Source organism: Gymnoscopelus microlampas, assembly GCF_963454915.1.
Source record: "Gymnoscopelus microlampas genome assembly, chromosome: 6".
NCBI classification, from domain to species: domain Eukaryota; kingdom Metazoa; phylum Chordata; class Actinopteri; order Myctophiformes; family Myctophidae; genus Gymnoscopelus; species Gymnoscopelus microlampas.
This window is the reverse complement of record NC_139943.1, coordinates 30,301,886-30,329,130: the sequence shown is the minus strand read 5'-3', so window position 1 is coordinate 30,329,130 and position 27,245 is coordinate 30,301,886. Positions and strand designations below refer to the sequence as shown.

The 27,245-nt window shown below is 45.3% G+C and overlaps 1 protein-coding gene across 3 annotated transcripts in view; it reads right to left on the bottom strand.

Moving 5' to 3' along the window:
- The window catches only part of mob2a (MOB kinase activator 2a), an 86,545-nt gene that overhangs the window by 21,993 nt on the left and 37,307 nt on the right, over positions 1–27,245 (bottom strand). Inside the window, exon 1 of one of the 3 annotated variants that reach the window (XM_084060325.1) lies at positions 23,469–23,936. The exons of the other annotated variants lie outside the window; for them this stretch is intronic. Coding sequence (XP_083916451.1) covers positions 23,469–23,506 — 38 coding nt within the window. The 5' untranslated portion in view covers positions 23,507–23,936. Of the gene's footprint in view, positions 1–23,468; positions 23,937–27,245 lie in introns of those variants that run through there. 3 annotated transcript variants of the gene reach the window in all.

Here is a 27,245-nt window from a genome sequence, read left to right as displayed (position 1 = left end):
TACTGCGACGCCTCGGTTAATGTGTTAAGGTGAATTAATAATGAATTGTAAAGGAAATCATCTATGCGTATAAAGATTAAACATGACAGATTTACAAGTGTGGTGGTGCCTTGAGCCCCTTGTTTGTAACTGTTTTGAAACGTGGGTGCCAAGGTGTTGACTTCCAGCGTCACCTGAAGTCTTAAATATGACATGCTGGCAGAGGTTAAGGACATGTTCCAACTTGTTGTTGCCGGTAAAGAGAAGCAGGTGAGGATTGGGACAATTCCTGCCCCGAGAGACAAAACAGTCCCAAGATTCAGATCGTTGCTGTCGGGCAGAAACCTCCCAACTCTATATTCTAACCGTTTGTATTTTTTCGTAAATGAATGCCCTACTTGATCATACTACAGCGTCACACAAAAAGTATCAAAAGTAGCAGATCTACTTTTATAATTTTTGTTAATTTGAATCCTGAAAAGTTAACAGTTTTGGACAGATGAGGTTTCCACCCAACAGAGTTGATATATTATGTATGAATAAATCAGCAACATTTTGTCATCCAAATCCTGGGGCCAGATTTTAATACACAGGACCACACAGAGAAATCTAAGAAACACAGAACATGAATAGGATACAAATCGGGAAGGTTCACTGTTAAGACACCGAAACTTGAACGCAAAAACAAAACAGAAGGGAGGAACTGAACAAATAAAGCACAGAGGGTCTAGAGAGGCTGAGAAGATTATGACCAGTGTTAAGGAGCCCTATCATTCTCTTGCCCTCTAATTACTCTCCTTCAAACTTCCTCTCTCATTCTCTCTTCCTTCACACTTTCCCCCCCTCCCATTCTTTTTTTAGCTTGCTTCTTTTCATTGTCTCCCTATGTCCCCTGGTCTTTCTTCTCTCTCTCTCTCTCTCTCTCTCTCTCTCTCTGGCTCTTCACAGATGGGACCTGTGGGGCCAGTGCAGTGCAGCTGCAGATGTGAGAAATACCAGCCGTCTGCTGTAGCATGGACACACACAAAGACACGCTAATCTACGGGATCTCTGAAGCCCCACACACTTCGGTGTTGTTGTGTGTCTGTGTGGGTACAAGTAATTTAAAAGAGATAAAAAACTAAACAGAGATAGAGAGGGTTATGTGAAAACTGTGGTCCCATGTGCATGTGATAGAGCGTGTGTATGTGTGTGTGTGTGTGTGTGTCTGTCAGTGTGTGCGTACTGTGGGCGGGTGGTTGTGCCTGGTGAAGCATGCCTAGGGTGGACCACTGGGCCTTCGTTCTGAGCTGCTGCTTGTTTGTGTAAATAAGCCCCTATTTGTGCAGGCCGAAGTGAATCTATCTGAAAAGTATCAGAGACACGAGGGGGTCCGATAAGGGGTCCTCTACACAGTCACGCTCAAACTGCAAGGCTCTGCTTCTCCCTTCCCAACTACTGCACACTAGGGGCAAACGCCTCACCGTCTGGCCCCTGCAGACTGCCCTTTCAGAGGGGAGAGGGAGGGCGAGGGTGTAACTTAAGGGTTGGGGATGGAACTCTTTGCTCCAGAAGCTCTGAGTGGCTGCTGCTGCTGCTGCTGCTGCTGCTGCTGCTGCGGTGATGGTGATGGTGGTGATGGTTAGGAGCTAGAGAAGTGGGGGGAGAGAACAGAACAGGGCAGATACTTTTCTACCCTGGAGCTAAATATAGCATCAGCCTGCCTGGCCCCATACAGAATACAGAGAACAGTGCAGCGGGGTGAGAGGGGAGGAGGGAGGGTGGGTATGTGCGTGTGCATGTGCGTATGCATATGCGTGTGCCGTGCACACATGGGTGTATGCACAAACGAGTGAATCAGCGAGTGAGGCCATGAATGCAACAGAGGTGGGGGCAGAGAGGTTTGTAGAAGGATGAGGGGAAAAAAGGGAGGAGGTGAACGAATGAGTGAGCCTAGGGTCATGGGTGAGCAGGCCTAAATGGCGTCAAGCCCAAACACACACACACACACCCCTCGTTACTTGAGGTGACCACTGAAGTGAAAGCAATTACTGTAATGGAAATCCATGCACGGAGAACTTTCCATCAATTTGCCTTCAACTATTAGATCAGTGCGGTCACCCTAAAATAGAAGGCAGCCCATTCATGATCACTGGGGCATGGCCCGGTCTGGTGCCTCGTCGCTCAGCTTGAGGGCCGTCACTGAGAGAGGCCTTAATGAATCGGGCTTCAAAGTCAAACAGCAGGGAACTAATAACTTTACAGTACTTGTTCTCCATATGCGGTCGCAGCCACATTGGGGCTGCTGGCGTTGCGGTGCCGCCAGTGAACATGGTGAAGCCCATCTTTACAGCACTGGTAAACCCACACATTTATATGTATTTGGCCCGCGGACCCCCATCTGAAAAACGTTTTGTGCCAGGGACCCCCAGAAGAGAAGATTTGTGTTAAAACAAACTAAAAGTTATTGAACATTTTTCAAACCCTTTCAAGATTCTTTAAAAAAATGTTATAATAGCAGATGTACAAGCTCGCAGCGTGGCACGAAGTGATGAGCGGTGAGCTTGTATATCTGCTATTTCTGAATAGCCAACGTTTAAAAATAAAACGGGTTCAAATGATTGTGATGCTGTATTAACTATACAGTACACTGCCTTACGTAACACTCGAGGTGGGTGGAGGCCAACGGGCGTGCATTCCACTGTCTCGCGGACAGAAGTCTAGTCTTTCTTCTTCACCTTGTGACGTCGTACCGAGATGGCATCACTCATCGGCTGACTACAGTAACCAGTAACCAGATGCGGTCTCCAAGACCAGCACAGAACATTGTCACACACATACTGTACCACACACCACACTGCCACAGGTACTTCTCATACACACAGACACACAAAACAAAAGCAGCATACAAACTATGGTGAACAAAGCAGCATACAAAACTATGGTGAACGCAGGCTATCGCTTACATATCCCAAAGTACATTTACGTAACATTGAATCAATGATCCAGATTCTAGTGAAATGACAAGTCTATTCACAGTGAATGAAACAGAAGGGAGAATATATGTCACTTACATAATCCTTTCTCTGGAATGGGAGACTTTTCAAAGAGTGGAGGCCAATCGGTAGCTTTAGGCCCGATCTAAAAACGGGGATGCTTTGTAGAAACACAAAGATAAAAAGTGTCCTGATATGGACAATCTAAGATCAAATTTGCTGCAATCATATATCTAGGCCTGGATATCGAAGAAGTAGACTTCAGACTGAGACAATGGAGTTGGTAACAGTATTGAGTGTCAAACCCCATCAAAGGCAACCACCCCTGGGGATGACAGATACAGACATACAACCCAGATTCAATTTATTTTTATGAATTGCTCGTTAAAAGAGGGAGGAGGAGTACGGGAAATTCTAGGGTTTTATGTAATACAGTGATGTCAGAGCGGGGTGGGTGTTGATGACTAACCGATGAGGTGATGGCGGTTTACGCATTAATCAGTTAAGTCACAAGACAAGTGCAGTCGACCATCACTAACTGCGATCTGACCATGAGATAGCAGCATTGTGACAAAAATAGAGAATGCAATTGGAAAAATGCCAGCAATTCCAATCCTTCTGTTCCCCCACGTCACAACCACCAGGTGAGGAGGGCTCCTCCGCCTGAAAGACAAACAATCAAATTGGCATGTAAAACTCAAAGGAACTAAAACAGGTTTTCATCCATCCGCTGCAATGAGAAGATGTGACACTGAGCAGTTGACTGAACTACAGCAGTGACATCCCATGTAAAAATCCCCCACTGTGACTCCCTGACGCGGTGCTTCCTCCTGAACGAGGCATGTTGGCCAGGGGCCCTAAGTCCACTCTAGCTTACTCCTGATCGCTGGATGGCTGGCTGGCTGGCTGGCCAAACAGGTTGGGTCTGAAAGTCAGCGGACATTCCACCTATTTCAGACAAAGAAAACAGTGAGCTCTGCCAGCAACAGATGAGTCACGACCATAGCAGCAGATGCGCCTCGGGTCCTGGCAACAGCTCAGTCCCCGCCCCTTGCCCGGAAAAAAAGAAGGACGCCCGGCCAATGACGCGCGAGCGTCTCGTCACGGACAGGTCGGCCAACCAACCACGCGAGAGAACCGGCGTGGTTCCAAGTTACTCTCTGGGGCCTGCGGAACTTTCAGTTGGTGACCCAGCGCTCTGGGTGCCTCTGAATGTGTGTTTGAAGCCATGTGTGGAGTGTGTTTAGGTAAGGCCTTAGTCAGTGCAAACAGTGCAGGCTGAGGGTCTTAGTGCCTGGGGAGGGGGATTTCTATAGGCCCAGATAAAAGGTCAGCAAGGCTAGGAGACACTCCAAGCACTGAACCCTGCGACCTGCAGTGCAACACCAACCTGCACCTCCCAAACAAGACTACACTCTCTCTGTGCGTGCATCGCACAAATGTTGACTATGTATGGTCTGTTGTACAAAACCTATAGGTACTCTGTGTATGTGTGTGCTCGCATGCCTGCGCGTGGTTATGCAAACAAAATCAGGACAAGAATAGGGGTTGGCAAACAGCGCAAAAGTAGCAAGTCAGTGGGAGTCTGCCTCTGCATTGACATGACGATCTTGGCCAACCGTGTTTGCTTAAATTATTTGACACTGTGCCCTCAAAGGCTCTCACACCTCACTGTGGCTTGGCTAACAGACACGGCGGGACCAAGGTTATTATAGTTTTGTATTTTGCTTTGATTTTCATTTTTAGTTTTCAGTTCAGTTTAATTTCAGTTAGATTCATGAGTAAGTTTGCTAGTTTCAGCTTAGTTTTTATTGTTCATAAAAAAAAACTTGTTTTTTTGGGATGGGAAGTCTACATGAATTTGTATGACACATTGTGCTGACACATTTGATCAAATTATCAAAAACTAAAACCAAGAATACATTTTCTGTAAATGTAAGGTTATTTTACTTCGTTTTTTAGGTGCACACAATAGTTTCAGTTGGTCTAGTTTTGGTTTTTATTTCAGTAAAAGATTTTTATAAAACTAGTTCTAGTTAACTCGAATAATCTTTTCAAGCACTGGCTGCAGTTGTGATTAGTATAGTCATATGTTAGTCTATTGTTGAGTGAAATTCATTCAGTTAAAAAAAAAAAACAGCAGTTCCTGCTTTTCTAAATCTTTCTCCAACATTCTCCTTTTCTTACTGGAGGCCTTATGGGGGATAACCTCTCTCTCTTGCTCTTTTTTCTTTTTCTTCCTGGCTGCATCTCTCCATCCCTCTCCCTAATGCTCAGCATTCCAGTAGGGGCAGGGCTGCAAGCACAGACATGCCATCCTAGCCTGCACGGTGCATAGTCTGGATCAACAATGTTGAGACAAAAAGGAGTTCAGAAATAAAGGAGTTCAGAAATACAAGATTCTAAGATTGTATCTTTTAAGGCAGTAGTTCTCAAACTTTTGTGTGCCAAGGACCCCCAAATTGATATGTATTTGGCCGCGGACCCCAATCTGAAAATGTTTTGTGCCAGGGACCCCCAGAAGAGAAGATTAATGTAAAAAAAAAAAATGCAACATTATTCAAATGTTTCCAAACAAATATTTTCAAAAATAGCAGATGTACTAGCACGTAGATCTGCTCATTTTGAATAGCCAACGTATAAATGGATAAAGTGGTCAAAATGGTTATGATGCTACATTAACTGCTTTTGCTGGGGACCCCCTGGAACCCCCCTCAAGGACCCCGGACCCCACTTTGAGAACGAATGTTTTAAGGTTTGATTTGGTTTGTACGTCTTGAAAACCTGCACTCTATGCAGCAAACGCAAATTATGGCTGACCCCGAATGTCCAAGGGTTTGCGTTTGGTTATTTATTTATTTATTTGTTTACTCTGGCTCACGAGGCCACTTGCTCTACTATTTATTAACCATCGGGTTTTGAGAGGACACGGATACGATCAGTGTGCTGTGTGCATGTACTGTATGTGTGTTTGCCAGATGCTAGATCTAGACCGGATCTGAACACTGAGGAGTAAATAGAAACCCGAGTTAGAATTAGGCAAAGACTGGGAACGCGAGAATGGGTGTAATGTTCAGGATATATCCAAGAGTGGTTGGCAGATTCAGTCGAAGGAATACAGAGGTGGAATAACTGACCTTGGATTAACTGAACGTCATACTATCGAGGGGGATTTAGCACGGACCGCAAAGGATGCTGCATTTAAAGACGGAGAAGCAGCGAACATTAACAAATGAAACTTATAATAATAATGGAAACATTTCTCCATTACAGCCAACTATTTTCCTCATCAAGTAACATGTGACTCGGCCTGAACACTAATAATTGGCTTTGGGGCCAACCCTAAAACACAGAGTATGACATTCTTCCATGCCACATTTAACAGCAGTAATGTCACAAAAGAGAAAAATAACTTGACTGACTAATTGCCAACGTATTCATAATCCAATTATGAGTCTGGTTAGCTTGGATTCTAAAATGTTCCTGCATGCTCTCTAGTTGACACGGGAGCTCGGGTTTTGCAAAAGGAAGTACACGAGGACTCAGGGAGGATGTTTGAGATGAGCGGAGGATGTTTGAAAGACGAGAAGCGGCGCTCTGACTGTTTTATGACCGATGGAGGAGGAGGAAGAGAGTGCTTTAGAACGAGAGAGATGGGAGATGAGAAACACCAGACCTCACGTCAAAGGTTTATATATCACCATCATCATGGCTACTGCTGGGCCTTAAACAGCCGTCATATAGGGAGAGAGAGCTGGCCGGAAGAGGGGGGGGGGGTGGTTGACAATTATATGGGAGAAGGACAAAGAGGAGGAAGGAGGTAGTGGGGAAAAAAAGATGAATGTAGACACTGGTTCTCAACGTTGGGTCTGGGGACCCCCAGGGGTCCATTTTCAGATGGGAGTCCTCTGCAAAATATATATATATTTGGGGGTCGCTGACATGAGGTGAAGTGGTTTGACAGCCACTGAGTTCAGAGATGGAGGGGTGAAGAGGAGTAGAGTAGAGTCACAAAAGAGCAGGGTGGCGTGCGGATGCATAATAGAACAGTTTTACAACGTTAAGCATGATAGTGAAACTGGGAAGATGAGAGGGAAGGAGTGTAAAACACAAGAGAGGGATGAACCGGGGAGGTTGTCACAGCATGCCCTGGATGCACCGTCAACTTCGCCTCCCAGCATTCCTAAGCAGGGGAGAGAGTCCATCACCACCGTCCCCATAACTCACCTACCGAGGCAGCTAAACACCGGATACTTATGACTTTCACTCCACTACATTTCAAAGACAAACATTGTACTTCTTTTTTTATTCCACTACATTTCTAGGAAGGGGGAAATGAAAAACTACTTGCCTTATTTCAATTCTAGTATAGTGAAATTTGCAGATCTGCAATTTAGATATTTTCAGTATTGATGTTTTTTGTTTAAGGAAAATCTTAGATTTTACTATAGCAATGCATTTATATCAAAAATGAAACACTTTGTAATTTGTACTTTTGAATACTTAAGTACCTTTACCTCAAGTGTACATTTATTAGAGCAACTTTCACTTAGAGTAATCTGCCCAGGAGTATCTATACTTTGACTCAAGTACTGGCTGGGGTTAGGTACTTTGTCTGCCACTGCCTAGGGTTAAGGTGCAAGGTCAGCTATTTAAATACTGGCCTGGGACAGTGAAGGTTATGGGGTTAGCAGCGTCAGTCAAGTTGTGCGAAACAAACAGGTTAGGTTTGTGCTTCTTAAAAGTCCAGGTGTCAGTGGCATGGCCAGAATGCGACGTCTCCAGGCACGGCCTACAATAAAAGGAGAGGTTATAACTTATGACCCCAAAAGCCCCTGTGAACGGCCGCTGGTCAGGTGTGTGATGGACTCGTCCCTCTGGCTCGACAGCCTGACTCTTGACGCTAATGGTGGGAGATAAGAAGAGTTTGACACCTTCCGTCAGTGTCAGGGCCTAAGATCATTATCATCCCACAACCATAGAGGCCTGTTGCAAGGCTAGGGAAGGCGGCCTTGGGGACAAGCTGTTCTCTCACAGAGAGTATGGACGTACGTCATACATACACAGTAAAGTCCTGTGTTAATTTAACTCTGAGAATGTACAAATGTAGCCAATGTTGTCCTCCAGAATTCCAAATTCAATTGTCAAGAGGGCTTTCTTCACTTTGTAGGCTTATTTTGAAGTAGTTATGCTAATGTACTTGTACAGTGATTCGATATCAATGTTTTAGATGTTTTCTCTTGCCATAATAATCAATTTTGAACATTATATCAGCCCAACCTTAGTAGGGACAACCACATGTCCTTAGGGCAAAGCATCTTCCTAGAACTCTACTCGTAAAACTAGAAGGGAAAGAATGTTCTTTTCCTGGGAAAAATATAATAGGGACTAGTAACCTTGGCATGAGGTGGGGAGGGTGGGGGGAGGATGCACAAAATGTACACGTGCACAAGCGCACACACACACACACACACACACACACACACACACACACACACACACACACACACACACACACACACACACACACACACACACACACACACACACACACACACACACACACACACACACACTTCTAACTTTCCCAAACTGTATATGCTGCCAAGTCCAGATAAAATTCTGAACATTTCTGAATCAAACAAAAAATATAAAACACAGATTACAGTTTCAAAATAACATGGCGGTGCGTACCAATATGTTAAACATATGAGAGCTAATGTGGTTTGGCTGCCGTGCCTGACATGTGTGAGAGAAACATTCCTTGTTTGGAGTACAAATGCACACACACAGTCAGGGCAAAACTAATGTGTGAGCAATCCCACCACCTACAGGCCAACTGTGAGACACTGCAACATCAACCTTGACAGGTCTGGCATTAGGTTTATTGGTACAGAGAAATGTCTTCATTTACGGCCAAAGGTTAACGATGATTAACGATGACTGACTTCAGATCGGAGATTAGGATGATTAGAACATCATTGATGCTTTCTATTTCGAGACATAATGAATGAAAACTGTCAAAAAAGGAGGTGATGCTATAAAGTATAGTTCCCACCCATGGAAAAGCATGGTCCATCAGTGTAGACATTGTATGAACCTTAGACTAAATTTCCATTCTACTTTTCCATTTCAGGGTTTATAATAAGGGTGTGGATACTCAGATGTGTGTGTGCGTATATTTCCTGAAACTTGATACTGCATCGCTACCATGCTGACGCTATAGACTCCTGCATCCTTTGAAAACGGTTCAAACTAATGAGGTACTTTCCACTACGCTAAAGAACGGAACACATTAAGAACAAGGAGACAGGAAGCGAGACAAGGACCCTTTCAAGTGTCACAACGCACACATGAGCCTGCAAAAAAAAAAAGGAAAAAAGAAATCACCCAACGAGGGCCTGTCGAGATTCCGTTTTCCAGGAGAGACAGAAACGTGGGTGTTGGTCGTCTGGACGAGGGGACGGCTGAGGAGAGGTGGACGGAGACAGGATCTTTGAGGATGTGGCCGACCAACGCAGTACAGCCAACCCACCACTCACTACTTAAGATTGCTCACACCGAGAAATTGCAGTTCTTAAAATGGTTCTTTAAAAGGCTATATGGTTCCACGTAGAACCATCACCTACAAAGAACCATTTTATTTTGTGAATGGTTCTTCATGTTCCTTAATTGGTTCTAGAGGAAAAGATTTGTCAAATTTCTTTTGAACATTTGCAGAAAATAGACGATCTACAAAAGCTTGTAGATCGGCTATTTCCGACAAAGAGATTTGGAGTAGAGAGCGAAGTACAGAAGCCTGGGAGACACAGTTTGATGAAGTATATATGGTTTAAGTGGTTATAAATGGTTTATTTTCTGGTACCTTTATTTTCCTGTGTGCAGGAGGACAAAGAGGCAGACTGTGCAAGGGAGGCAGGGAGAGAGAGGTGGGGAGAGATGGAGAGAGAGAGAGAGAGAGAGAGAGAGAGAGGTGGTATAGACTCGGAGGAGAAAGAGACCATGTCATGGAAAAGGATGGAAGGATGGATGGAGAGAGGGAGGGCGCTCAGAGGAAGTATGTCGGGAAAAGGGTTGGGGTGGCGCCCATGTTTGCACAAGACGTGAGTGTGTGTATGTAGGGCGGAGTATGATGGGATCGGGGGTGAACAGAGCTCCGTTCATGATCCTGAGTAGAGAGAGAGGGGGGACAACCAACACCACCACCCCCCAACAAAAACACAGAGGGCAGTGCCAACCCAGACTGCCAGGTTTGTCTTAAGCTTCAAATACACAAAGCAGATGGTCGGCTTAAAACAGCGTGGGTTCCGAGCGCTAGGAGGTAGTCCGCTGCTTGGTAGTGTGTGCATATTTTCGGCTGCAGTCGGACCTCAGAACCCAGAAGAGGTCAGGAGCCTGATAAAAACAAAAAGATCATCAGTGCTTAGCCATCAGAAAGACACGCAAGTGTCAGGTGTTTCTGGTTCAAACCTGTCGCCGATCCAATCAAACGAAGCTATGGGAAAATGAACTGGAACAGGAAATGGGTACGCCACGCCACCTTCAGAAAACTGGGGACTACAGTTATGCATAGAGCTGATTCGAGTACAGTTCAGTAGGAGAAGAGATGTGGGGTGGCCGCAGCATTTTCCACACAGGGAACTAATCCAATTTCTGCAAATGAGGCGACGAGCCTTCGGAGCGGTGACAGCGCTCCGTCGGGAGATGTGATCACTGCCGACCCCCGTGTCTGTGACCCCTGCCGTTGTGGGCTGATGGCCGACTGGGGTCTAGCTTGGCCGTCAAGTATCCAAGTTAGTGCTGGGGGAAAAGGATGAGAGTGGCTAGCCAACACCTCAATCTTTGGAAGGTGGAAGTGTTGACACGCAGAGACTCACTGAACTGTAGTTCAGAAACTAAGTGGTAACAGACAATTCTGAGAAAAAGCTAGGCAACAGTCCAGTCAAGCTAACCAGTGTATGAAATGCTTCCAAGACTAAACCTCGTTTTCTATTCTTCTGGACAGAGTAGAGTTATGGACTAGTCGTCTCAGAAGCAAGTGATGCAGAGGTAAAGCGGTGTAGAGGGGAATTCAGGGAAACTTTGGGGTCGCTTTTTGTCCCCTCTTCCATAGCTTTGCATGCTTGCACTGAAACAGCTCATTAACTCCCAAATGAGGGCATTTAGTCACAGATTCCCTAGTAAAGGGAATGTGAATGCATGCAACCTAAGGCAGTTCCCAGGCTCTCTCGATCACTCACACACACAAAACGCACACAAGTGGACACAGAAATGAACAGAATGTTCCTTAAACATGAAGACCTGTGTAATTGGTAGGCAGTCACAATGGGCACAACTTCCTGATTGATGGGGTTGTTGTTGAAAAGACAATGCTTCTCATTCTTGCGAAAGCAGATGTGTGTCTGTTAAGCAGATGTGTGTGTATGTTAGGGATGTAAATGATTAGTAGACAGATTAATCACTCCAGTGTAGTGTAGTGTTTATGTGCCAAATTCTCAAATTCTATTTTCTAAATTGCAATTCTCTATATGTTCAGCCTCTTCACGTGATTGCTCATGGTGTTGTTCTTAAGTTATACTTTGCTGATTCCTGCAGAGAAATGTATCCTTTGCATCGGGACTATAAGGAGCAGTGAGCAGAGACCAGTTACAGCTCTATCGACAGTGCCTTGCTCCAGGGCACTGGCTGAGTATACATATTACACATACTCTTTTATATGGATGTCTTTTGGTGTGGATACAGGGGGAACATGTATGCCTAAACGCCACTCATAAGGCCCAGTCAGGTTCAAAACATGTTTTATTTTTTTATTCTCTGGGACCCCAATCCTCAAGTGTTCATTTTAACTCTAGGAGTGTACAAATGTGTACAATACACTCCCGAGTTATAGACCCATAAGGATCCATTTGGTTCCTAACTATCAAATCAATTAGCTGGGGACCCCTTGAAACCCCCTCAGGGATGTTGAGAACCAGTTTACAAAAGCTAATTGCACTTGGCTTTTAAACAGCCTTCCTGGGTCAATTTGTAAAGTTAATGAGTGTTTTGCAATGTGTTTATTGCAGAGATAATGTGGCTAAAAATCCATACATTGCAGCCATAAAAGCCATTTTCAGTTTCATATGAATGACTGTATAATTGATTAACTGATTGTTAATGTGGTTGACGGGTCAGAAGATATTGCTTAGAATGTGCATCCCTAGTGTGCTTGTGCTTAGTAGTACATGTTACATAATAAAAACCAGCAGTCTGGGAGAAAGGCTTTGCATAAGACAGGCAGGACATAAATGTAATGAATGCCAGCTATTTCTGCACGCCTATCTGACAGACACATGTTGAATCTTATGTGAACAAACAAGCGTGTTCGCAAAAGAACGCTAATCATTTTAAGAGCCCGCTGACGCGATCAAGACAAATTGCCCTCTCAAACAAGCCAGGCTGTGAAATCTAGGCTATGTAGTGTGCTCTTCACACACTTGAACGTCTGTTTCCTGGAATATTACATAAGCCGCGTTGGGGGTCAACATTCTCTTTTCATGTAACCAAAACAAATGGGAGAGAAGAAAAGGACTAGCGGTCGGGGAGGCGCCCCCCCTTTCTCAGGGGAAAGGTCTCCGTTTCCTGGACCCACCAGACTAGTTGGTTCTCAAACCTTTTCATGTGAAGCCTGTGAACAAGGACCCCCAAATTGATGTGTAGTTGGCCGCGGACCCCCAATATGAACAGGTTTTGTGCCAGGGACCCCCAGAAGAGAAGATTTTTTTTTAAATGTATCAAAACATTTGACGTTTTTGAAAGATTTTCAAAAGTAGACGTACAAGCTCGCAGCACGGCACAAAGAGGTGCGTTGTGAGCTTGTACAGAATGCAACAGGAGTGACTGACAGCAACACAGGTGTTTGTGTTCATTATTTAACCAGGTCTCAGCTCGCTTTCACATCAACTACATGTAATTGACCACGTCTAAACCCTACAAACAAACGGTAGTGGCTTGTGTGTTAATACAAGACATTCCCCCCCGCTTATTACATTCTTTGGCTGCCTGATGTTTTTTTCTGAACACCTCATTGAAGAAGTATGATAAACGATATCTGCTTTCGAGGTTTTCACCACATATGGCTTTTTGAATGATGTTCGGCTGTTGCTTTGAGCTTTCGATTATTGGGCTCAGATGCCGTTTTGTTCAGAGCTGTTATTTAAATCCTTCGACCTTCTGTGTTGACGCAGAAACCATCACGCTGCTGGCGAAGGTATGAGTTTAATCTAAAAAAGGACAAGGGAAACCTTGGAGAATGTTGGCCTCCTTTCAATGTCATATGTTGAGTTCACACACCAGTTCAGGTGTTCATTTCAAATTACTTGTCTAATACGTTTAGGGATGCAGGCTTTTAAAATAAGTACAGCAATTAGAACACGAGTTGAGACACATTCTCATAAAGAAGAATGAATGTCTGCGTTTTTCTCTATAGAATATATATTCCTGGAGTCATCGTGACAGAACATTGTGTATTTCAGAACTGGGTTTAATTCGCTTCACACTGCCAGCTCAGACTGTGCTGCTGTGCTTATCAAAACAGCCACACGGTCACAACACAAAGAACAAGGACATTTTCAGAGAGATCAGCCAGCTCCCACGCACAGCTCCCGAGCAGCATGTAAAAACCATTAAAAGAAAAAAACCAACAAACAAACCTATCAATAAGGCCACTGACCACCACCACTATCTCACTTGATTAAAAACTGTAATTAAATTCAGTTTCATTCAATTCAAAAGACTGGGCCTTTATCATCCTGTTCTTCCACTGAATGGGTCCTGATGACTCAGGGATGTGATTATAAGGGCACAGAAGGAACAACAAAAATGTTAAATAATGATTATAGTTAATCATAAGTTGCTTACTGGTATGTGGTCAATTCATTTGTTTATGTACTTTCAAGACCGGGGTTTGGCATGCCTTCAAAAACAGTTTGCTTGAAGAAGACCTTGCTTTAGGTCACATGTTCCTGAGGGTATGAAAACACTCATGTTTTGGCTCATCACTTTGAATCTCTTGCCAATATTTCTTTTGCAACTGCATTTTCCACTCCTGTTTCCGACCTGACATCTCCGAGCACCTCTGTCTCCTACAAACCATTGAAGCTTTGAACAACATTACATCTAGGAACTTTATTTGATATAACTTGTGATTGCCCGTTCATTTTTAACGTGTTTTCTGCAGCCAAACAATTGACAATTAAATACCATGAATAATACCACAGGGGGTTTGGTCAAATATTTCTGGGTCAAGTTTGTGCATCTCTGGGTTACAAAGCAGGGAACACAGGAACACGAACAAGAGCTGGACCGAAGACAGGGAAATAAATAAATAAATATTTCACATCCCTGATGACGAGACGAGATCTGGTGGTTATCTGATAGCAAGAGGAAACTCTGGCCCATTGTCCGAGGTCGATTAAAGCAGGGCGTTGCACCGAGGCGCAGGAAGCCATCACACCCCAGCGCTGGTGGAAGGAGTTCAATGAAGTGTACGACCGATGGAGAGGCCCAGACATAACAGCACACAACCAGGTCCATGGAAACAACCAACAAATGAGCCCTTCCTATAGAGGCTGGAGCTTATGATATCATATGCGCTTTCAAGTTAGGCATGTAGTCAGTGTGTGTGTGCACCCTTGCATGGCTCTGCGTACAGTACACGTATATTTTAACTAAGAGGCTTAGTGGTATACAGTGTTTGTGTGTGTGTGTGTGTGTGTGTGTGTTTGTGGGGCGTTATTACCTCACAACACTAGAGCCTTACCACCGATATCGGTTAATATGCAGCCTATAAATCAATTTCAAGATTTTACTAAAACATTTGTCAAATTTCTGTAACAAGATGGTCTAGGACTCTCCAAAGTCGGGACCAGACCCAAAGAACAGGCATCCGTCTACGCCACACATCCAGGCCTCCTTCCAACCCAACACTCAGTCTCCAGAGAGGACTGTGGAGGGATGGATGCGACAGGGGACACGCCGAGAAGGGAGGAGGAGGTGTCGAGCATTATGTAACCACTGCCACCAGCTCACCTACATCATCCATCCATGACAGCAACAACAACAACATGGTATGCCTGGCTCATTGCCACCCAACAACACCAGCTGAATAACAACAGCTATGACATTCGCGGTTATCCTGCCACCAACCCCCCGCCACACCAGTGACAACTCCACTAAAGGCCGTCTGCTGAACGGGAAAAAACTGGGTTGGTTATGCATTTGTTTCACATTTTCGTTTAATAATTGTATTTGTTGCATTTATATTGCTTTGGCCTCATCTCGGCCAGGTCTTACTTGCAGAAGAGGTCTACGACCTCAATGTGTGAGTCATAAAGGTTATGTTGTACATACAAAATCTAGTTTTCATTTCAAGACTTAAATGAGGGCCCTTCAACCAAAAAAAGAGGGCTGATGGGGAGAATAAAACAATGCAAGAGTTTGAGTGAGTGAGTGAGTGAGTGAGTGAGCGAGAGAGAGAGGTTTAAGACATAACATGATGACAGCATTGTTGGGTTGTGCGAGACACAGCAATATCATCATGATCACACATCTCAGTGTTATGGCCACATAACAAACAGTAAAGGATTAACAGAGGACAGGAAAGGGCAGGCAAAGACGAGAAAGAAAGAGAGAAAGAAAGCCAGTGAGAGAAAGAAAGCAAGAGAAAGAACTAGGGGAAAGTTAAAGAAACAGAGTCAAAGCATGAGGGAAAAATTAAGAATTAAGAGAAAGCGAGAGAGAGAGAGAGAGAGAGAGAGAGAGAGAGAGAGAGAGAGAAAGAAAAGGAAGGAGCGAAAGAAATAGAGAAAGAAGAAGTGATGGATTCCTGGACAAAGCCACATATTTCCCTCGTTGAGGTCATTGTTGGGATGACAGTTAAAACCACAGTGGAGCCCTGCCCTTCACTGAGGACTGGCACAGTCTGCCTTCCCACTGACAAACAAGAGACATGTGCACGCGCGCGCGCGCACACACACACACACACACACACATACAGAGTCGCAAGGGCACAGAAACGCTCAATGGGACGGACACACAAAAACACCTCGGCACAAATCTCATTACGTTGTGTGAGTGGAAATGTTCACTCTCTGTACGCATCCCCGCAAACACACACAAAAACACTGGCATCCGCAGATGGCTCGTCAATGAGAGGAGGCGAACGAGGAAGTGGGCGGATAGCAGCTGCCTTCACAGTCAGGATGGGAAAATGAGAATGAGATTGACTGAAAAGGACGGGGCGGGGGAGGACAGATCAATAGATGCCCTGCCGTCACAAGCACAGCGATCAAAAGCCCCCCTCCCCTCCCCCCCACCAGTGCAAGGTCCTCAGTTGACCCAGGAACAGTGATACCTCTCGTCTCCTTCCCTTCGTCATCCTACAGCAATGGTTCTCAACGTCAGTCTGTAGCAGTCTGTAGAGTGTACAGCTTCTCGATTATTCGACAGAATAATCTTTAAATATATAGCTATAGTTGCAAGCTGTACACACACACACACCCTGGCTTTAGGGTGATCAGGTGTACATAAGACTGTTGGCTGGGCTGTGGAGGAGCAGAGGAAAACTGTCTCTCACCTGGGACCACGCATGAGCTTATTTAGTGACATCACTGCTGTGCCTGAAGGGGGGCAAACAACTGCACAACAAACATCTGTCTTCCATGCAAAACACCGACCTAACCAGCTTATTCTAGTCTCTCTCTGAAGTAAAAGTATCCTTTCCTAGTACAGCACAGTCTGCTGACACAAATAACACAAAGGACGCATTTAGGGCTTGTGAAGTACAGTATTGTTTTTGGCACACAGCCCTCTAGCACTGTGAACAGACATAACAAGGAACGTTATGCATGTCACCTCGAAACATGCTAGTGTCAGCACTACGGCGGTACTCCCCCCTCTGCCTCTTGGCAAACGTGTCCGTCCAGCAGCCTGACTTAATATAGCCTCGAGTTAAAGGGGGATTGGTGTCTGTACTGTTATGACGCATGGACCACCTGAAGACGTCAATCTGGGGGAGGGGGAGCTAACGTGCCCTTAAGACAGACACAAAGAAAGACACAAACCACCAACTACTTAAAAACTTCCCTTTTGTTAGGTCTCACTCTCCTGTCTCCTCTCCATCCTTGGTACAACGGCGACATAAGATGGTAGATAATTGAAACAAATGAGAGGGCACTGCTGCCAACAGCACTGCAGCACAGAGGCAATTACACAGCTATGCGGGTAAGTGTGTGTATGTGATCCACAGATACAGTAGATGGAGAGAGAGAGAGAGCCTTTTAACTGAAATTCAGTTATTCAATGCATATTTTCCGCAACTCTGAACATTTTGAATTTGTGCAGATTAATCCGATTCAGATCAATATTGAGTGCATCTCAATCCATGGCCGTCCATCTACAGGTGATATGTGACACCTGTTATATATACGTGTTTTCTTGTCTGTAACCTAACCATATGTTTATTAATCACTTTAAACCTGGCATCCCTTTGCCCCCCCCCCAAAAAAATATATAATAGCAGAAATACTAGATGTACAAGCTCACAACGCGTCTGTGAGCTTGTAGATCGCTTGTTGTGAGCTTGTATATCACCATTTTGGAAATGGCTTAAGTGTTAACTTATATACCCTCTGTCTGTCTGTCTCTCCCGCTCTCAGAGGCGTAATTTCAGAAAAAGCAGAGAGAGAGAGAGAGAGCGCGAGTCTGAGGGAGGACTTACCTACTAACCACCACCACCCTTTCTGTCTCTTTTTAGACTGCGCCACTTTACCAGCCCACCCCTCCCGTGGTTACCCTCGCTCGGAGACAAACTCCATAAACAGGAAGTAAGGCGCCCAGGCACTTCCTGCCTCCCCTGAATTGGGCCTCTTGTTCCCAGAGGCACTGTGGAGAAGATGTGGGCTACTGCAGCCTGCTCTGCTGCAGCTAAACCCAACACTTCACCACAAAACACTTTCCATGTCACCTTTACACCTCCTTTAGGCCTGGATCTAGCCTGTAGGTAGGCCCACTGCTGTGATAGTGGGTTCAGTATAAACCGCGGCTGAACACATCATGGGGGGTGAGCCTAAGGGTTGAAATCTGTCTTCCACTTGCAAATCGCAATGGCTTAGTGGTTCAAAATTCATTTATCTGTGACTAATGGACCCATATAGTGCTGCGCCACACAGACACACTCTCTGCCCTTCTACCCTGCTCATAATTCATCTGAAATATCAGTAGAGGGCTAAACAATACAGTCAATCTGACAAAAAGGGCACATGGCAGACTCTCCCGTCTCCGTGTCCTATGATGAAATGACTTGCTGTGCTTTCTCCTTGAGACAGTAGGTGGGGACGATGCTGCATCGAGATGCGTCAGCAGCAGTAGCACACACTTTCACTCGTGTGTGTGCATGTGCACAGTCATGCACACGCACGTGTACGCGTGTGCGAGTGCTGACTCTGCAGAGCTAAATGTGGAGGTAAGGTTACTGCAAGGCCTTCTCTTTCTCCGTTTCCTGAGCGAGCAGCAGCTCCCTCAACGTGCGCGTGCACACACACACACACACACACACACACAGAGCTGACATTATGTAACTGGCGTGTGAAGTCTACAGTGACATGGGGACAGGTGGAAACAGAGGACAGTTCAGTGTAGCACGTGTCTTCCTCCTTAAAACCTGAGTTATACTTAGTCACGCACACCAAAAATAGCCGATATACATGCTCTCGTGAGCTTTTAGATCTTCTATATTCGAGGCGCAACGCCGATTTGCAACCAAGTATGTAAATCAACCTTTACAGGAGACCAAGTACCGGTGAGAAATTCAGAGGCCTTCTTCTCCCAGGACAAAGTTACTTGGTTATCTGTGGTAATAGGTTACACGGCAATGAAACGGCAGAATCCTGCAGCTCATTTATATCCTGACAGTTTACAGGACCACAAAGGAAACAAGTCCCCAGGACTTTTTTGTGTTATCCTCTTAGCGTTAATGTCTTATTGTACCATGTGCCGTTTACATTTCTGACTAATAAAGTATTCAGTCAATCAATCCACATAAGAACCCACATTAAACCCACTAGTTTTAGTAAAAAACAGGCCTAAGTTGCAAGTGTTCTGTTCTGTCTGCTGTTTCCTGGTACACCGAAATAGCAGATTGACGTCTTGCATCAAGTGGTTAAGGCTGCAAGCTTGAAAATTAAAGTGTTAAGGTGGAGCTAATCATTTCTGGCTCATTCAAAGCCTGATTATCAGAATAGTTGAACCGAGGCGAGTATAGATTCTCGAAGCACAAAGGAAAGGTCTAAGTCAGACAGGTCATGGACAGTTGAAGACCTCTACCGTAACCGCTTATGACCCATCGTCCAAATCCAATCCGCACAGTCCAGTCACAGCCAGAAATACAGGCAGACAGACAGGGAGGGAGTGTCTATTTGTAGCCACATGGTCTACTCTGAAGCCAATAGAACGTCATGCATGCCCCCATTCAACTGGGTCGACCTCAGACCCACACTGCACATGGGTTTAAGGCTGGCGGTTGACCCACCACAGAGGATACAAGACATGTGAAACTGTCTTAAACACAAACAAAACAACAACAGCGTCACAAATATTAATTTTGTGAATTTAGGCTTAAGAAAAGCACAGATCTCAAGTGCAAAACTGATTGGCTCAATAATAAAATATGAACCATTATATTATATTCGCAATAGCATTAGTAGTCCGGGATGTAAAAAGATGTAACAAGTGATATTGCGAAAAGAAAAATGTCTCTATATCCGAAAGGTGGGCTATGGTCCCTAAATGTTTTTTGTAATTCTAATACGGGGTGGGGTTTATTGTGTTTGGTACTTTTTGGTTGACCTTACCTTAATGAAAGGTATGTTTTTATATCTCAGTACAGAAAAATACAGTATGCTGACCACTGGAGAGCTTGACATACTACAATTAAACAATTATAATCCAAAATTATAGACTTATTATAATGCATGAAATATCATTTCAACCAATCTGTATGATAATGTTAATACAGTATAAATAGCATGTCTGCAGTGGTTGGAGGTGGTCTCCCTACTTTTCCATTGAGACAGTTTAACCAAAAACGATTTCAACAGACCATCAAATCTCCAGTTAAGAATTAAAGGACTGATCTGGTTAAGGTCTGATTGTGCAGTTAGAGAGTTTGCAGTGCGTGCTTCCCTCTGCCATTATAATACAGTACAGCTATATGGCACAGAGCAGTGGCAACATGGAACAGAGTCCCATCTGACTAATTTATCCAGTGAGCTTTTTAATAGAAACTATATAAACCAGAAATAAGTTCTCTTTATTCGCGAGTCATCCCCTTGGCTAGAGTACAAACCGCGTAGTTAAAGACGTTCCTCGAAGAAAAGCCACAGGCATTTTAGCTCGATCCAATTCAGGCCAATATGAGTGACAGGCTGACAGGAGAACTAGGTATGGAATACCGGGCTACGAGTGGTTGTGGGACTTGGGAGCAGAATGGTGTCCTTGTTGAGCCGTTGGTCTGAACTTTGTGGAACACATCAGGTCTGCCAAAGATAGCCTAACGAGAGACACATGGCAAACTGAGGTATGGCCAGCACTAACTCTTCTGTTACACACACACACACACTTTTGTAATGCAACGATGTACTCGGAAGAGCTATTGTTGCACAGCATGCAAGAAACTTCCCCATGTAACCAACTGTAGACAAAAACACATAAATATATTCATATTTGTCTTTCCGCAAGGAAGTCAACAACAGCAGCAGCGGCATGTAGTTCCGGAACCAACAAACAATAGGAAAATTGTTTTTGTTTTTTTGTCTTGTACACAGCAATTGTTTCTGGAGAGGAACTTGGGAGAGAAGAAATGGCCACAGATTGTACTTTTGACCTCTTTGTAGAGGAAAAATGCACAATGGATGGGAACCTCAGCTGGCAGGTCAAAACATTTTCAAAAATTGCAGATCTACAACCTCACAATACATTGCATCGCGAAACTTACGAAAATGTTCACCTATGTCCAAAGTTAAGGAGGCCAGGTTAAAGTGGTTAATTTGTGGGCCGATAAGACAGTGAGCCAGAGAGGAGGGGCATATTACACCCCACGGTGTCATTTCTTATATCATATTATATGATGACACATGATACGATATCGGCTAGGGCTGGGCAATATTTTTAATTCTCCAATATGATTGGAATATGGAATGAGATGTGAAGATATTTAAAGTGTTCTGTTGACTGTATGTGTAATTAAAGAAGGCCAGAGGAAGAAGACATCAAATAGCATGTTTGTGGACCAAATGTTGACATCACTTAGAGTGGCGTCACCCGGCTACAATATCAACACTTGATACTTGAACAAGTGACCACCTCCTCCTAATCCAACAACACCGCCTCCTCCTAATCCAAATGAGCCTCAGTTTGACTCTGACACCACCTCCACCTAATCCTCATTTTGACTCCCAACACCACCTCCTCCTGCTAATCCACCACCTCCTAATCCAAGCGTGTCATGAAGCTCCATACATAATACAGGGCCAGTGCCTAATGTACCGAGGCCCATTTCAACTCGTCCCACTTCATGTCACAATGTTGAAAAGACTTCGATCACTCCCCTCTGAGCGATGTGATCAGGGTCGGAGCTGACATGGTCTGACTAAACCTCCACAGGCAGTCAGTAACTGCACAATAGGTACTGTTGAAACACCCAGGGAGCTACAGGCGACTACTCAGGCCTGGTGGAACTTGTATATAAGATCAATGAGGACCTGTCTAGGCAGTGTGCGTGCGACTCACGCAAACCACACATCAATCAAAAAAGGTGGACGACGTTGCCTCTGGGCCGCGTTACTGGCTGCGGGAAAAGTGGAGCGAGAGGAAGTGCCAAAAATAGAACCGATAGGCTGTTTTCTCTCAATGGCCCAATGACACGTCAGCGCTGCCCGCCAAGTCCCACCCCTGGCCTGGTGATAATTGCTCGAGTGGAGCTTGGAAAAAACAGAACTGCTCCTGGCACTAGCCTGACTTCACAAGACTTCTGCATGTGGCCTACACACACACACACACACACACACACACACACACACACACACACACACACACACACACACACACACACACACACACACACACACACACACACACACACACACACACACACACACACACACACACACACACACACACACAGACATGTGTGCACAGACTTAACAGTATGGCACATGTGCACAGCAAACACACACACAGACACAAGATGCACACTGTTATCCATGTTCAGAAGAGCAAGGATGCGTAAACAAAGTCCCGAATCACTGCGACATCTGATGGCCTAATCCAATGCAGATGTGCGTGTGTGGGTGCGTGCGTGCTTGTATGCCTCTATTATAGCTTGAATTTAGCCCTCACCATCAAAACGCTCCTCTGGGACCTACAAGGTTATATATAGACTTTATACTGCAGTGAAGGCAGACCCGTGCTGGCTAACCCCAAACCACAAGAGAGGGGAACCAGATCCCTTCCAGTCCAGACTGCCAGGGGCAAGGCTAACTCAAGTCATCCACCCATCCTAAGCACAACAGCCAGCTATAAGAACAGGGCAGGAATCAATAACCTATCCCAACCAACCCAACCCAGGCTCTCATCTGGTTTAACTGCAGTGAACTATTACAAAGTTAAATACTTCATCAATGGCAGTAATGACCAATAGATGGTGCCAAGTCCGTCAACAGTTGCCCAAAGGCAAGTGTAGGTTTTTCTCTGCCAAAATGGTTTGGTGCCAAATATATAAAAATGTCCACAAATTTGACTGTTCCTGTACTTATCCTAGAGGGGTCATTGTAACTAGACGAAAGTGCAAAGTCCATCCGCAAACCCCCTCCTCCCCCCTTGGGAAGGAACACTGTGTCCAAACAAACACAGACGCAGAGCTTGGGGGCACGGGGCAACAGAGGAAAGGTTCTGCTCGGATTTTAGGCTCAAATCAACGTTCTCCTGCAACCTACGACCGGCTAAACCCTGTAACACAGCAACTCATGAATCCTCCTCTTTGCTCTGACGTAGAGGGGATGGCTGCGTGCCATTTCCATCCCTCTGCCCTAAGCTTGCCTTGCCCCCCCCCCCTCGTGCAAAAAAAACCTGTATACACAACCCTGTGCATCTGACTACAGCAAAATCTCTGCCTTCTAATGCAGCACTGTCCTTAAATATCTCAGCACAATAACAGAAGCGAGAACTACGAAATTGGCTCAAATGAGGATGGAGGGGAGGGGAAGGTGGGAGGAGAGGGATGGAAGTAGAGAAAGAAAGACCCAGAACTTTAAGTGTGCGACAACATGGGATGAGATTGTTGGGATGGAGGAGGTGGTGGAAAATCGCGAGTCAACAACGATGGCAACAATGGCAATAAACAACAACAGAAGAACGGAGATAAACATAATAGGGGAAAGAGAGTGTGAGAGAGAGTGATGTATATATGCGTCACTGTACCTGTAAAAGAAGCAATCACAGCACACCAGAACCCCCATCCAGCTGACTGTAGAGACAGAGCCGGGGTACTGATGGGTCAGGGCCCAGCTCCCTTCTGCTCTCTCTGTCACACACACTCGCCTACAGGTGTAATAGAGCTGCTGCTGCTGCTGCTGCTTCCAGCCCCAGCATAACACCTTCTGCAATCAGATGCGCACGTGTGGAGCGTTTGCCCGGCCGCACACCAGTGGCTGGCGTCCCTTTGACTTATCGTGGGTCACGTGGAAAACCGTGCACGTGCTCACAGTGCTGTGCAGTAAACACACTCTCCCACACAGGGAAACAGTCTTCCAGAGTGAGCAGAAAAAGAGAAAAAGATCATTCACAAAACAAGAGTCCGTTCTGAGTGCGTGCTCTCCTCTCCTCTTCTAACTACTGCGACTGCCTGCCTCGCTTCTCTTCTCTCCCTCTAGCTCGCTCTCTCTCTCTCTCTCTCTCTGCGCCTGCCCTCGCTCCCTCGCTGGCTTCCACTTGAAAGGCGGGAAGATTAGCTTGGCAAACAGACTCCCATAAACAAAGTGCTGACTGCTGGGAGGTACGGGCAGGATTGCAGGGGACAGAGAGATGGGTAGAGATAGAGAGAATGAGAGCGAGGGGGAGAGAGAGAGAGTGAGAGGAAACATTCCCTGGTGGTAGAAATCTCTGCCATCTGTATACATCCCAAACAAGGTTTAAACATCGTCCCCACCCATCTGTCCTCTGTAGTCTGTAATGCACAAACACGGGAACACACACACGCCTGTGTAATCTTTAGCAAAAAGTTACTCAATGCAGTAGCCTGGCAGCCTCTATTCGTGGGCTGCAAAAATGCCTTTGCTCAGTACAAGATAGAGAGGCACTAGGTGAGCTGTTAAACACACTGGCTCATCGTTAACTTAGGTGGTACCAAAAGCATACACGCTGACAACAAAAACACTCTTAGACACACACATACACACACACACGCAGCCATTTGACTATTATTCATTCACACAAATGACGCAGAGGTATGGGAGTGGCTACTGGCTAGCGCTGCAACACACCCCCAGGATGCGTGCCAATCGCTGCAGAGCGCGTTTGGTTGCTGCGCGTGCTAACAAGGTGAAGGGCACACAGTGAATTATAGACCTCATCACGTATGACCTCCCTGTATCCTTCCTTCCGCTCGCTAGTAGCCACCCACTGTCTCAACATCTAGCGAGATGAAATGAAACCCTTTTTGTTTGCTCTCAAATGTTCTCTGATCATGCGGTGGCCGTGCGCATCCTCTTTCCAATGATTCCTGCAAGCAAAGATGTCAGGTGCCTCTCTCTGTGTGTGTGTGTGTGTGTGTGTGTGTGTGTGTGTGTGTGTGTGTGTGTGTGTGTGTGTGTGTGTGTGTGTGTGTGTGTGTGTGTGTGTGTGTGTGTGTGTGTGTGTGTGTGTGTGTGTGTGTGTTCCAAGGCTACAGACAGCTGAGTGTTCCACTAGACAACAACTCACGATTAACTGACCGTGAGAAGACAGCCACTTCAGCTGCGCACACACACACACACACACACACACGCACACAAACTCCACTCTCACAGCAAGACAAAGCTGTGGCATCTAAAATTGAGTCAAAGAGTTGAGGAGAAAATAGCTACACCTACAGGTCATGCTGCAAATTCCATCCAAATTCCATCACAATCCTGCCAGTAGTCTTTGAAGTTGATGGACCGACCTTACCACTCTAAGAGCCCTGCCGCTAGTGGGCCTAAACAATTTGGGGACATTTTTGTGACAACCACACATTATTACTGTAATATATATTTAATTCACTATATCAGTCATTTGTGCACATTTATTCTCCACTGTACAAAGCCAAATTCTAAAATGATATATATATTAACCATTTTCAACCTGGCGTCCCTATTTTGGGCATGCCATTATAAAGATTTTAATTAGTATTGTTTTATTTTAATACATGTATATCTGCTATTTTTGCTATAAACACAGGTGTGCCTTGATATTTTGTTTTGCCCATTTCTGTACAACACATTTGAAAACCACTGTTAAAACAGTGTCCACATTTTGGATAGAAAAACATCTGGTATTATGTCATCATGACAGGGGCAGTGGATTGGTTCCTTATATTCTGTTGCCAACATATCTAAGCGAAGCGTCTTTGACAATGAGGGTTAGATGTCAGAGCACAAGAGAAATTGTGCATTTATATAGCGCCTATATCCAAAGCGCTTTATAATGTGCATTACATTCACCTATTCACACACACACACACACACACACACACACACACACACACACACACACACACACACACACACACACACACACACACACACACACACACACACACACACACACACACACACACACACACACACACACACACACACACACACACACACACACACGGCAGAGAAAACCATGCAAGGCACCCACCAGCTCATCGGGTGCAATCAGTGTCTTACCAATCTAGTGTCTTGCCTAAAGGAAACTTCGGCACCAACTCTCGGGGAGCCTGGAATCAAACTGGGAACCTTCCATTTCCCAAGCAGCTGCCGCCCCAGATATGACCTTAAGACAGATGTGACCTATAAGCTGACTCTATACCAGTGGTTTACAACAACCCCCAGTCCTCTAGGACCCCTGTAGTGCTACATTTCCACATCCTAGAATGGAAAACCAGCAGTACCAGGGGGGGTCTGGAGAGACTGAGGGGGTTCCAGGGGGTCCCCAGCAAAAAGTAGTCAATGTATCACAATCATTTTAACCACTTTATCCATTGGATATTCAAAAGTAGCAGATATACAAGTTCACAGCACTGTACATCTGCTATTTTTGAAAAATATCAAAAATGTTGAAAACTTTTCTTTTTAGATACATCTTCTCTTCTGGGGGTCCCTGGCACAAAACATTTTCAGATAGGGGGTCCACGGCCAAATACATATCAATTTGGGTGGTCCTTGGCGCAAAAAGGTTTGAGAACTAACCGTTCTAGAATCTATAACTGCCTCAGGCATCACCACAGGGGGACATGATGACTGTACAGTACAGTGCAGTACTGGATCACTTCCCCGTTTCTGAAAGATGAGACGGGACGGGGGGAGCTTGCAGCAGCAGCACAGCAGTTTATTTTAGCTAACAATGACATCATCCTTTCTTCTCCCCTTTCTCTTAAGCGCCACCTTCCTCCTGTCTGTCACCACCGAGGCTCCACCTTCACTTTTCATTGTCCCTACTCCTATACCTAGATGATGGGGGGGGGGGTCTGCCAGTGAGCTCCTCTGCTCACTGGCAGAGGAGCGTCAACGGAACGCGAGGTCAGCAGCGCTCATGCAAAACTGAGAAACAAAGAAGACTTAATCGGAAGCTCCTGTGCTTCCGTTTTGCACACGCATAGCCACACACACACACACACACACACACGTCTTAATTGAATATACACAAGAGGGAGTGCATAGTCATAACAATGCTCTCATGTTTGTGCCTGTGTGATGGAGTGGGTGTGCAATCAGCATTCATTCATTGGGTCCCTTTGTGTTTCAGCACAAGAGTCAGGATGTGCTCTGTGTGTGTGTGTGTGTGTGTGTGTGTGTGTGTGTGTGTGTGTGTGTGTGTGTGTGTGTGTGTGTGTGTGTGTGTGTGTGTGTGTGTGTGTGTGTGTGTGTGTGTGTGTGTGTGTGTGTGTGTGCGTGCGCACGCACGCACACACACACACACACACACACACAGCGGAAGGGGGCCTGTGCCTGATAACAATTCTGAGGGAGAAAG